Source organism: Garra rufa, chromosome 21 (assembly GCF_049309525.1).
Source record: "Garra rufa chromosome 21, GarRuf1.0, whole genome shotgun sequence".
NCBI classification, from domain to species: domain Eukaryota; kingdom Metazoa; phylum Chordata; class Actinopteri; order Cypriniformes; family Cyprinidae; genus Garra; species Garra rufa.
The window spans coordinates 19782431-19795900 of record NC_133381.1 but is presented as its reverse complement, the minus strand read 5'-3'; the positions used below and the strand labels follow the sequence as shown (position 1 = coordinate 19795900).

Sequence of the window (13470 nt, the reverse complement as noted above, 5' to 3'; positions counted from 1 at the left end):
AATGTTACAAATACTTTTCACATCAGATAAATGCTGATCTTTGGATCTTTCTATGCATCAAAGAATCCTGAAAAAAGTGCTATTTTAAATATTGATAATAATATTAATAAAAAAATATTTCTTGAACAGCAAATCAGCATATTAGAATGATTTCTGAAGGATCATGTGACAGTCTGGAGAAATACTAAAAATGTAACTGATCACAAAAATATATTTTATAATATATACAAATAGAAAACAGTTATTTTAAATAGTAAAACAATTTCAAAATTGTACTGTTTTTGCTGTACTTTGGATCAAATAAATGCAGTCTTGGTGAGCAGAAGAGACTTCTTTAAGAAACATTTAAAATCTTACTGTACAAAAACTTTTGTCTGGTGTTGTCGGTGTTATCTGTTAATTTTCTCCATGGCCATGAGAGGCGCAATAAACGTTTAAAATCTTTCCTGACCTGAGAAATACGACAAAATAAAAGTTTAGGCTACACTGTGTAAGAGAGGAAATATTACAAAATCTTTACAAAATTGTTCGTGAAATGAAGAACAAGGATTCCTTAACTGCAATATTTAAAAAAATATATATAGCGAAAAATAAAGGAAAACAGATGTAGGAAATTACTAAGACACTACAAACATTACCTTGTGATAATATGAATATGATGGTAGAGTTTCATATCTATCATATCTATATTTAGAAAGTCAGCGGTTTAATTTTGACATGTTAGTGAACCCGGAAGTGCAAAGTAGTGTTTACAATGGCATGCCGCTTGTATTTGTAGTAATTCACGTTCATAAAATCTGTCTGTAACGCTGATTCGAAGATGGTTAGACAGCTATACTGCACTGCGGGAGCGGGGATGGAGGAGCTGCTGGCCGAGGAGGTACAACACAAACTCTGTGCTACTCAAGTGAGTTTTACCACACTTAATTTCATTGAGGTTATTCATTATTTAACACCATAATGTTTGGAATCTTCTATGGGACTGACATTAGCCAAATCTTTTTTAGTAATTACAGAACCATTATTACAGTAAGTTAATAGATGCATTACTTATGAGCATAGAAGTAAAGTAAGAGGTCCAAACGAAGCCCGTAATTAACCACATAGATTTTCTGCATATTTCTGAATATGAATCCACCTATTGTAGCTATGTTCAGCTTTCACAAAATGATGAGGTAAAGTGTTTTATTGTGTTTTTGTTATGTGCTTTATGTCAGGTGAAGCAGATTCCAGGTAGAGTGTTCTTCAGCAGCAATTCTGATCTACAAACCGTGACACAGCTCAAGTCTGCAGAGAGGCTGTTTCTCCTTCTGCGCAAAGCTGAACCCATTTCACTTCCCAACAATCCAGGTGTGTATAAAGGAGAATTCAGTGCTCTGATTGGTTCAGAACAGATAACATAACAGTCTGTGTGGTTCAGAACAGATAACATAACAGTCTGTGTGGCAACTTTTAATTAGTGTACAAAAATCTACTTGGGCAAACAAACACTCCCTTGTCATAAGAAAACTTCAGTGAACGTACTGTGAACCTATGAGCAGGTCTGATTTACATTAGTGAAATCACATTTGGTTTTAGCCAGTCAGCTGGCTGTGAGAAGCTTTAAGTGGCATCACTTGACTGTTTACTGTAGCTGTTCAAGAGAAAAAAATAGTGTACTTCATTATAAATGCCGCCCATTTTACTCATCTTCCCTTGTCTTGTTTTAATAGCAAAGGCAGCTGTTGTTATAAAGCAGAAAGTTCTGGGAGCTCCAGACATTTGGAAGCAGAAATTCCAAACATGGACAGCCCTACAGCAAGAGCTTGAGCAGCGTGGACAGAAGAGAAAGAGAGAGGAGGAGGAAGAGGATGGTCTGCACACACCGTCCTTCAGAGTGAGCTGCCGTTGTAATGGAGTTATTGCCCGCTCTTATACCTCTCAGGTGTTTATTTTTGTAATATATATATATTTTTAAATGTCATGACATGTTTTAATGTGTTCTGTATAATGCAATCTAATTTAAACTTTGTAATAAGCAGACACTTTATAGATTTAAGCTAATTTTTTACATTGTTATGCAGTATCAATATCAATATTGTCATATAAATTGTAATAAAATGCCTTTAATTAAAAAAATAGTCATTTTAATTAGTGGTTTTAAATTTCGACACTGCTATGTATTAAAAAAAAGTATGCATTTATAAACCCTACTTACTGTGTTTTTGTGTGTGTTTAGAGACTGAGTCGTATCATTGGGATGGCCATCAAAGATCATCTTGGGTGGAAGGTGGACCTAAGAGACCCTGTTCTTGAGGTATGCAGACTTAAATGTGACCCTGGACCACAAAACCAGTCGTACAGTAAGTTGCATGGATATATTTGTAGCAATAGCCAACATTACTTTGTTTGGCCCAAAATAATTTTTTCTTTAATGTCAAAAATCATTAGGATATTAAGTGAAGATCATGTTCCATAGATATTTTGTACATTTCCTACTGTAAAAATATCAAAAACTTAATTTTTGATTAGTAAAATGCATTGCCAAGACAACTTTAAAGATGATATTCTTAATATTTTTATTTATATAGATTCCTTAGATTCCAGATTTTCAAATAGTTGTATCTCTCGGCCAAATATGGTCAAATCCTAACAAATCATACATCAATGGAAAGCTTATTTATTCAAAGGATTGACCCTTATGACTGGTTTTGTGGTGCTGGGTCACAAATAATTAAATAAAAGAGACAATAAATGCACTAACACACACTGAACCACAGGCATTAAAATATTTATGCATAAATGCATGTAAAGAAATACCACATGCACACTGATATGTTTACAGTTACAATCAGTTTAGCTATGACTGTTTAAATGGGTTGTCTCTTTGTGTAAATAGGTGAATGTGTATTTAAGCGATGACCATTGCATTGTAGGCATCCCGCTCTTGAAGTAAGTATCTTTCCATATAGCATTTTAAAGTCTATCAATTAAGATCTAATGCAGTGTGTGTGGTTTCTTTAGGCATCCTCTGGCTAGTCGTTCTTATATGAAGCACAACGGTTTACGTTCTACAATAGCCTGGGCCATGAGCTCTCTCTGCCCTAAAAAGGTGAGGTCTAGAATGACCTTTAAAGAGGCAAATGCACGCACACACTGTAGAATCATTAAATCAGCAGCATTACTATCAGTCCAAAGTTTTTGAACAGTAAGATTTTTAATGTTTTTAAAGAAGTCTCTTCTGCTCACTAAGCCTGCATTTATTTGATCCAAAGTACAGCAAAAGCAGTAATATTGTAAAATAGTTTTACTGTTAAAATAACTGCGTTCTATTTGAATATATTTTAAAATGTGATTTATTCCTGTGATCAGGAATTTTCAACATCATTACTCCAGTCTTCAGTGTCACATGGTCCTTCAGAAACCATTCTAATATACTGATTTGCTGTTCAAGAAACATTTATTATTGTTATAATCAATATTTAAAACAGTTAAGTACTTTTTTCAGGATTCTTTGATGGATAAAAAGTTCCAAAGATCAGCATTTATCTGAAATAGCTTTTGTAACATTATACAATGTACCATTAAGAAGGATGCTTTAAATTGATGAAAAGTGATGATAAAGACATTTATAATGTTACAAAAGATTTCCATTTTAGATAAATGCTTTCTATTCATTAAAGAAACCTGAAATTCTACTCAGCTGTTTTCAGCATAATAATAATAATAATAATAATAATAAATGTTTGTTTGAGCAGCAAATCAGAATATTAGAATGATTTCTGAAGGATCATAAATAGTAATGATGCTAAAAATTCAGCCTTGAAATCACAGGAATAAATTACATTTTAAAATATATTCAAATAGAAAACATTTTAATTTGTACTTTGGATCTAATAAATGCAGGCTTTGTGAGCAGATGAGACTTCTTAAAAAACTTTAAAAATCTTACTGTTCAAAAACTTTGGACTGATAGTATATAATATTTTGTAGCTGCAAAAAAAAAAAATAATCGAACACTACTGAAATATATGTTCATTTCATTTTCAGCTCAGGCCAAACAAACCAAATAACATCTATCTTTATATTTCATAGTTTCTGTTCTTTTCTTTCTCTCTCTCTCTCTCTCTCTCTCTCTCTCTCTCTCTCTCTCTCTCTCTCTCTCTCTCTCCCTCTCTCCACAGCTGAATGATTGTGTGATTTTAGACCCAATGTGTGGAGTTGGTGCTGTGTTATTAGAAGCAGCTCAGGAGTATTCAGTACGTAAATACACATTACAAACTCTAAACTCAACTTGCAACTTTTCACACAGTGCATTCACATCTGACTATCTGTATACACTGTATGTGTGTTCAGAATGCTGTATTTCTAGGCATGGATACAGACGTGTCGCAGTTGCAGAAAGCTGCAGAGAACGTGAAAGCATCTGGAATGGAAGGAAGAGTGCAGCTACTTCAGTCATCTGCCATGGGTTTGGACAATTTCTCTCCTCTTTTGTCATCTCTGACCTTGTATAACCTATTTAAAATGTGTCAAGGGTGATCTTTATACACATGAACAGTAATAAAAACAGGCATGAACAGGGTTGAAAACATTTTGTGATCAACTCAGAAATACGTGTACATGCTAATGCATCCTGATGCCGCCTGGATAACACCAGAGCACCGCCTACCTGCACTAAAACAAGGGCTTTAAAGGAATAGCTCATCTAAAAATTAAAATCTGATGAAAATTTAGTTCTCTTTCAAACAATCGCTCGGTATCTCACTATGGGAAACGCCCCCAGGCGTGATAGACTATGGAAGCACCAATTACACCACGTCTGTCCGGAGGATAGACCAATCACAGCTCATACAAGGAGCCCACCCCTCTCCCTATATATACAGCTGTGATCCCCAAAAACGGCATTCTTGTTCTCTTCCCCGTGAGGACTTTCCATCAGCACCTAGGCTGCGCTGCTTCAGTTCCTAAACGTGCCGTCAAGGTCGACGTTGCCGAACGCAGTGTAGTCAAATAAATCTGTTACGGATTCTCTGCTCGTTACTGAGTTTTTATTTGCCTGGTTAGAAAATCTGTTGCGGATTTTCGGCTCGTCACTGAGCTCTTTGCATTACTGTTATTAGTGGTGTTTCCTATCCTAGCTAACGCGTTAAGGCGAGCTGAGTTTAGGAGATTTTGACTCACCATGTCGGTGTCCAAAGTCGCTGCGGAGAAGGGAAAGGAGGCCCCTTCGCGCTCATGTCCGGCAGCATGTGGATTTATGATCTCGGGCAGGGATCCGCATCCGATGTGTATCGCATGCATGGGCGTAAAGCATGCTCAGGCTGCGCTGGCGGATGCGGAAAGTTGCCCGCACTGTCGGGTAATGCCGGCCAGGATTCTAGAGAGAAGGCTTCGAGTGGCGGCATCTTCCAAAGACGATCCGGTTCTCTCCGCTGTCCCTCATTCCGTTAAGGGGACCCAACCTTCTCCCCCGCGTGATCTTTCTTCGTGGGGAGATATAATGGATTCGGAGTCTCCGGAGTTTGCACCGCTTTTCGACCAGCAGCTGCTGGCGGGCGGCGATGAGGTTGAGGGAGATGAAGAGGAGGATGAGGAGATGCTAGCTCGCCTCCTCCGAGACGAGCCGGATGATGAGGAAGATGATGCTATCCTGTCGGCAGCCCAAACATCCAGGCCAGTGAGTGTGCAAAGTGGCGATATGGCATCGACGGTGGGGGATTGCGACTTAGTTGAGGTCTGTAAGCGTGCAGCAGCTAAGCTTGACATCCCTTGGCCCGTAACTCCTGGGGATCCGGGAGTTAAACGTGATATCTATGACGGGAAAAGGCTCCCGTCCCGCCTTCCCACGGCAAAACAACTGCTCCCCGCTTTGCCGGCGTGCATAGCAGAGATGAAGCGCTCATGGGATAAACCTTTTTCTCATCGCGTGCCCGTCAAGGGCTATTCGTCTCTTGATGTGAGTGAAATGGAGGGGCTTGGGCTCTCTAACCCTCCCACGGTCGAGCAGTCAGTGGCCCACCACCTGCATCCGAACAGGCGGACCACTCTCTCATCGGCCAGCCCCTCCCTCCCTGGGAAAATGGAACGCTTTACCGCTTCCATGTACCAGAAGATTTATAAGTCATCGGCGTTAGCGGTGAGGGCATTGAATGTCACGTCCTTGTTGATGGCTTACCAAGCTGAATTATTGGAGGAGCTGGGCACGCAGCTCGATGCCGGCAATCCAAACCCGGCGGTCTGGGAGGAGATCTGCAACATTACAGATCTCAATCTGCGCACCTCACGTGGTGCGGTGCAAAGCAGCGGCCGTTCCATGGCTCTCGCTGTCGCGGGCGAGAGGTCGCTGTGGTTAAATCTGTCGAGTATTGGTGACAGGGAGAAACTGGATTTTCTTGACGCTCCTGTAGACTCGACTGGGCTGTTCGGCCCGGCCGTCGCGGCGATGAGACAGAGGTGCGACCTCCAGAAGAAGGAGGGTGAGGCGTTCGACATCTGTCTGCCTCGTAAAAGAGCTTTCCGTCCTCCCGTTCCCCCTCGGCCTGTTCCTCCGACACAGAACAGGAGGTTTTTGAATGCGTCCAGAACTGCAAAACCCCAGAGCACAGAGCAGCCAGCCCGCCCCCCTGCTGTTCCGAATGCTAAACCGTGGGGAAAGCAGTCATTCGCGGCAGCGGCCGCAAAGTCCAGGTCCGTTAACCCTTCCAGCAAAAAGAAGAGGGACACCTAGGACACAGGCTCCGCAGGGGAGGGACGGGCAGCACCTAGGGTTTTCTGCGATGTCCTCTCCCGAGTCCACCACGTCTGTTCTCCCACCCGCGAAGAAGCGGAGGATGTGGATTTTGGACGGAGAAACGGTTCTAAGTTGTGTTCAGGCCAGTTCAGTTTCCCCTCAACACACAAAGTTCCGCGGATTGCTGACAGCAATTCCACATGTTCAAGGGCTGAGAACGCAACCATCAAACAAATGTGGTGTGCGGAGTTCAAGCACAAGTTCACAAGTGTATTGTCACAAAGCACTTCAGCCCCTGGGTTCACAGTCAATAAAAACACCCCTGTCGCATCCAGGCTCAATGCCGAGGGCGCAGGGAGACAAAAACATGATAATATCAAAGAACCAAGAGATAATTCGGTCTCTGAGCCACACAGATCCTGGCCGTTTTTCTCTCTGTCCACTAGATGGCGCCAGCGCTCCATCTATGGAATCGGTTCATCCGAACCCTCTGGCTCTTCATCAGGAGGCATGGAGAGAGTGTTCTCCGCACCCGTGGGTCCTTACGACTGTAACCAGGGGTTACAGGCTTCAGTTCGCTGTAAAACCCCCTCCTTTCAACGGGGTTATAGCGTCTGCAGCAAACGGGGATTCAGCTCGGGTGTTAGAAGCGGAAATATCCTCCCTTCTAGAGAAAAGAGCTATAAGACGAGTTCCAGTGGGGGAAACTCAGAGGGGTTATTACTCCCGTTATTTTCTAATTCCAAAGAAAGACGGGGGACTGCGCCCGATACTGGATCTACGTGCTCTAAACAAGCACTTAAGGGAGTACAAATTCAGGATGCTCACAGTCGTGGCTCTCACTCGTTCAATCCGCCGGGGAGATTGGTTTGCCACGGTCGATCTCAAGGATGCGTACTTTCATATAAGCATCTATCCGGCGCACAGGAAATATCTCAGGTTTTCCTTTCAGAACGAAGTGTACGAATTTGTTACTCTCCCGTTCGGGCTCAGCCTCGCTCCACGGGTGTTCAGCAGATGCATAGAAGCAGCATTATCTCCTCTGAGACACAGGGGTCTCAGAATATCTGCTTATTTGGACGATTATCTGATCTGCGCTCATTCGAGGGAGCGCGCGGAGCGAGACATAGAGATGCTCACGTCTCATCTCACGAATCTGGGGTTCAGGATCAACTTTGCCAAAAGCCAGCTGATCCCGTCCCAGGAGATAGAGTATCTAGGCTTGCGAATAGACTCGGTGGAATATCGCGCTATGCTCTCGAAAAGGAGGATAATGGCGTTTTATCAGTGCCTAGCCCAGTTTCGCGTGGGAAACCTGGTCTCGTACAGGACCTGTCTCCGCCTTATGGGCATGATGGCTTCGTCTCTGTCTGTGGTTCCGCTGGGCTTGCTGAAAATGAGGAGCTTCCAGCATTGGGTTGCAGCGAAGCGTCTGTGCCCACGCCGGCACCTCGCACGCAGAGTGAAAATTACCACGGAGTGCGTGATGGCACTTCATCAGTGGAGAAACCCCTGTGTATTCCGGACAGGAATCTTGATGGGGAGCGTGTCTCTGAGAAAAGTAGTGACTACGGACGCATCCCTAATGGGATGGGGAGCTGTTTTTCAGGGCAGATCGGTAAACGGTCGTTGGACGCCTCAATTTCGCAGACTTCACATAAACATGCTGGAGTTAATGGCAGTCTTTCTAGCACTAAAACATTTTCGTCCATTCTTGGAGGGTTTTCATGTTCTAGTCAGGACAGACAACACAACAGTGGTGGCATATATCAATCGCCAAGGGGGAACGCGTTCGTTGCAACTGCACAATCTAGCGCGCAAGCTGATTGTCTGGAGCGCAGCGCATTTCAGTTCGCTGCGCGCAACGCACGTCCCGGGAGTCCTGAATGTGGGAGCGGACCTCCTGTCGAGGGGCAACCTGTTATATGGAGAATGGGTACTCCACTCGCAGGTGGTGAATCAGATCTGGGAAATATACGGCAGGGCTGCCGTAGATCTATTCGCCTCGCGAGCAAACGCAAAATGTCCGCTGTATTTCTCTCTCAGAGACGAAAGTGCACCCTTGGGTGTGGATGCGCTGGCACACCCGTGGCCGAACGTGTTGCTATACGCGTTCCCACCACTGAGTCTAATTTCTCCCACCCTAGACAGAATAAGAGAAAACGGATTATCTCTCCTTCTGATAGCCCCTCATTGGCCAGGGAGGCTGTGGCTGGCAGAGATTGTCCAACTCCTTTGGGGAGAGCCCTGGCAACTCCCGTTGCGTCGGGACCTGCTGTCCCAAGCGGAGGGGCAAATTTTTCACCCCCATCCGGAACGGATGAATCTTTGGGTCTGGCCCGTGAAGGGTTGAATCTAAACGCACTCGGACTTCCCCAGGAGGTCATAAATACTATACAGAGTGCTAGAGCTCCATCAACGCGCTCGCTGTATGATTTGAAATGGCGGGTCTTTGATGACTGGTGCACTCGTAAAGGAGTTATTCCTTTTCAGTGTGCGGTGAGTGAGGTTCTCTGTTTTTTGCAAAGCTTACTGAACAATGGGAGAGCGTTCTCTACCATTAAGGTTTACCTGGCTGCAATTTCAGCCTGTCATGTGGGCTTCGAAGGAGTTTCAGTGGGCCGGCACCCTCTTATAGGCCGTTTTATGAAGGGGGTGAGGCGTTTGAGACCAGTGTCGAAGCGACTGGTCCCATCATGGGATTTGTCTATGGTCTTGAATGCTTTGACTCAGACCCCGTTTGAGCCTCTGGAGAGTGTTCATATTAAGTTCCTATCATTGAAAACGGTCTTACTACTTGCTTTAGCCTCAGCTAAGCGAGTGGGGGAGTTACATGCCTTGTCGGTTCATCAAACATGTCTAAAATTTAGTCCGGATGACAGCAAAGTTACACTGCTGCCAAACCCAGCTTTTGTTCCCAAAGTCAGTGATTCAGCTTATAACTGCTCTGCTTTGGAGTTACGTGCTTTCTACCCTCCTCCATTTTCTTCAGAGGAGGAGAGGAAATTGCACACTTTGTGTCCTGTACGAGCGTTACGCTTTTATGTAAACAGGACACAGTCGTTCAGGAAAAATGATCAATTATTGGTTTCATGGGCCACTCATTGTAAGGGTAAGCCGATCTCCTCGCAGCGCCTCTCCCATTGGATGGTCGAGGCGATCGAACTAGCCTATACATCTATGGGTCTTCAGGCCCCAGAGGGCCTTCATGCACATTCCACACGAGGTATTTCTACCTCATGGGCCCTGTTCAAGGGGATTTCAGTGGGAGATATTTGTGCGGCGGCTAGTTGGGCTTCACCCCATACATTTATCAGATTTTACCGTCTTGATGTCACTGCGCCTTCATTGGCTCATGCAGTTCTTAGAGTTGGCTCTTTGGAGGACTAAAGTCTTGTCTTCCCTTTTCGAGTCTGTTCAGGCGGCTTCGGAAAGCATGCGTTACGGGAGTTGGCTATATCATTCCCATAGTGAGATACCGAGCGATTGTTTGAAAGAGAACATTAGGTTACTTGCGTAACCCCGGTTCTCTGAGAACAGAGCGAGGTATCTCACCAGGCTTCCCTTCTCGCATAACACGGGGGAAGAGCGTGCTTAGAATGCCGTTTTTGGGGATCACAGCTGTATATATAGGGAGAGGGGTGGGCTCCTTGTATGAGCTGTGATTGGTCTATCCTCCGGACAGACGTGGTGTAATTGGTGCTTCCATAGTCTATCACGCCTGGGGGCGTTTCCCATAGTGAGATACCTCGCTCTGTTCTCAGAGAACCGGGGTTACGCAAGTAACCTAATGTCATCCTCAGTCCAAGTCCAAGTTTCTTTTTTCATTAGATCTGATTTGGAGAAGTTTTGCATTACATCACTTGCTCACCGATGCATCCTCTACAGTGAATGGGTGCCATCAGAATGAGAGTCCAAACAACTGATAAAAACATGACAGTAATCCACAAGTAATCCACACAACTCTAGTCTATTAGTTTATGTCTTGTGAAGTTAAAAGCTGTGTGCTTGTGAGAAACAAATTATCAAGGTGCGTTAAAGGAACACTCTACTTTTTTTGGAAATAGGCTCATTCTCCAACTCCCCCCGAGTTAATAAATTGATTTTTACCGTTTTGAAATCCATTCAGCCATTCTCCTGTTCTGGCGATATCACTTTTAGCATAGCTTAGCATAGATCATTGAATCCTATTAGACCAATAGCATCGCGTTCAAAAATGACCAACGAGTTTCGATATTTGTCCTATTTAAAACTTGACTCTTCTGTAGTTATATCGTGTACTAATACCGGCGGAAAATGTAAAGCTGCAATTTTCTAGGCCGATAAGATTAGGAACTACACTCCCATTTCGGTGTAATAGTCAAGGAAGTTTGTTGCCGTAATATGGCCGAAGCAGGCGCAGTAATATCACGCAGCACATGTGCAAATGCTAACCTAGCTGGGAACTAATTTCAGGCGCTGCGTGATATTACTGCGCCTGCTTCGGCCATATTACGGCAGCAAACTTTTCCAAAGCCTTTTCCAAAAAAAGTGGAATGTTCCTTTAACTAACCCATTGCTTCTGACCAAAATACCAGTCCATAATCCTCAGTAAGACTTTCTTCAGTGAAAATACATCAATTTGTTGTTCTCTCACATCAAAATCCACTGACATATTTGTTTAGAACTATTCTGGATTGTTGATTCTTGATCTGTATTTTTTTGGATAAAAGTCAATAGCCAGAAGCACTGGTTTGAATTTAAAAATGTCTTAATGATGGGTTAGTATATTACACAAGAAACACACAAGAAATAAATGTTTGGCCTAGAGTCATGCTGTAGATTATTGTGATGTTTTTATCAGCCATTTGGACTCTCATTCTGGCGGCACCCATTCGCTTCAGAGGATCCATTAGTGAGCAAGTGATGTAAAGCTTAAATTTCTCCAAATCTGTACATCTTAGATGGCTTGAGGGTGAGGAAATTGTCAGCATTTTTGGGATACCAATGTGTGCATGTAATTTGATCAAAGCTAAATTTTCAGCATCATTACTCCAGTCTTCAGTGTCACGTGATCCTTCAGAAATCATTCTAATTTGCTGTTCAAAAAACATTTTTATTATAATCAATGTTTAAAACAGTTGAGTACTTTTTTTTCAGGATTCTTTGATGAGTAGAAAAATCCAAAGATCCGAATTTATCTGAAATAAAAAGCTTTTGTAACATTGTATACTGGTATACTATTAGCAAGGATGCTTTAAATTGATTTAAAGTGGTGATAAAGACATTTCTAATTTTACAAAAGATTTCCATTTTAGACAAATACCGTTCTTCAAAGAAAACTGAATATTAGAATTTTCTGAAGGATCATGTGACTGGAGTAATGATACTACAAATTCAGCTTTGAAATCACAGGAATAAATTACATTTTTAAATATATTTAAATAAAAAAAAATTAAATAGTAAAAATATTTCAAAATGTTACTGTTTTACTTGCTATTTTACTGTGTGCATGTAATGCACAGTCAAATAAATTAACTAATAAATACGAAAAGCCTTGTCTTTTTTATTAAGATAATTTTTTTTTCTATTCCTCAGAGATCCCTCTTGCAGATGGGGCGGTTGATGCCGTTCTGTGTGATGTTCCTTTTGGCAGGAAGTTCAGCTGCAGTTCTGACATGCCAACTGCTCTGCCATGCTTACTGAAAGAGATGGAGAGGTGTGTTTTATGAGCATATGTTTATAACTTCTCTACAAATATCTGTGCTTTTGGGCTGCAGTTGTATCGTCAATGTGTTTTTCTTTTTTTCAGGGTACTTCGTGTTGGTGGACATCTTGTTCTGTTACTGAGTTTGCAGCTTTCCGCACAGCTTGAGAAGACAATATACACACACGAGCACAACCAAAACATAAATTCCTTAGACACAAATAATGTTCATACTGAGCCCTCAAACACACACAATGAAAGCACAAACACATCAAAACCCTTAACATTTCACAAATCAAGCTCTGAAACGTCAAATACACCGTTATTAATCAGGTCATTACAGGCACAGAGGAAACACAGGGTTAGTCTGGGCAGCACAGATGCATTTATTCACACCTACACCAAAATACAAACACCAAAAGACACACTCGCACTGATATAAGCGCACCCTGATGTGTTTATGTGGATGATTTTACGACAAATGAGATGCTAATAAAAACTATTTAAAAGATTTTGATGTTGTCTTTCATTAAAAATACCTTAGTTATTACTAAAAAGGACAAGTCTAAGTCATTGTAATACAATTGTGGGTTTATAGATGTGTGAGTCTGGTTTGTACAGGATTCAAATCTTTTTTTTTTTTGTTTGAGGAGGTGATGATGATGATGATGATGATGATTAACAAAAATGTTATTCCCGCCTCAAAAATGACAGTGCCTTTTTAAACACCTTATGTTTATTTAGCTTTGTTTTAATTACTAAAAACTATTTTTATTTATTTATAGTTTAGCTAAAAATAACAACTGTCCTTGACATGTTCTGCTTTCATTTTTATTTTATTTTGTTATTTTTATTAGTTGTTTTTTAACATTTACATAAAGATTTAATTAGTTAATGATTCATAATTATGTTTTTTAAGTTTAGTTTTTCATGTGATATTTACATTTATTTAGCTTTATTTAAATTACTAAAAACATTTTATTTATTTATTTTATTTATTTATATATTATTTATATTATTTATATATTTTATTTATATTATCTTTTTCTTTTATTTTTTATGTTTCAATTCA

At 41.6% G+C, this 13470-nt stretch overlaps 1 protein-coding gene across 1 annotated transcript; it reads left to right on the top strand.

The window, feature by feature from the left end:
- The first annotated feature begins 774 nt into the window (after window positions 1-774).
- On the top strand, window positions 775-12840 carry thumpd2 (THUMP domain containing 2). Its single transcript, XM_073826565.1, has 10 exons — window positions 775-907; window positions 1218-1350; window positions 1713-1924; window positions 2219-2296; window positions 2879-2931; window positions 3004-3091; window positions 4164-4238; window positions 4336-4450; window positions 12290-12410; window positions 12504-12840. Exons 1-10 carry the CDS (start codon window positions 821-823, stop codon window positions 12838-12840), a joined length of 1299 nt encoding a protein of 432 aa, XP_073682666.1. The 5' UTR covers window positions 775-820.
- Window positions 12841-13470: the final 630 nt, after the last annotated feature.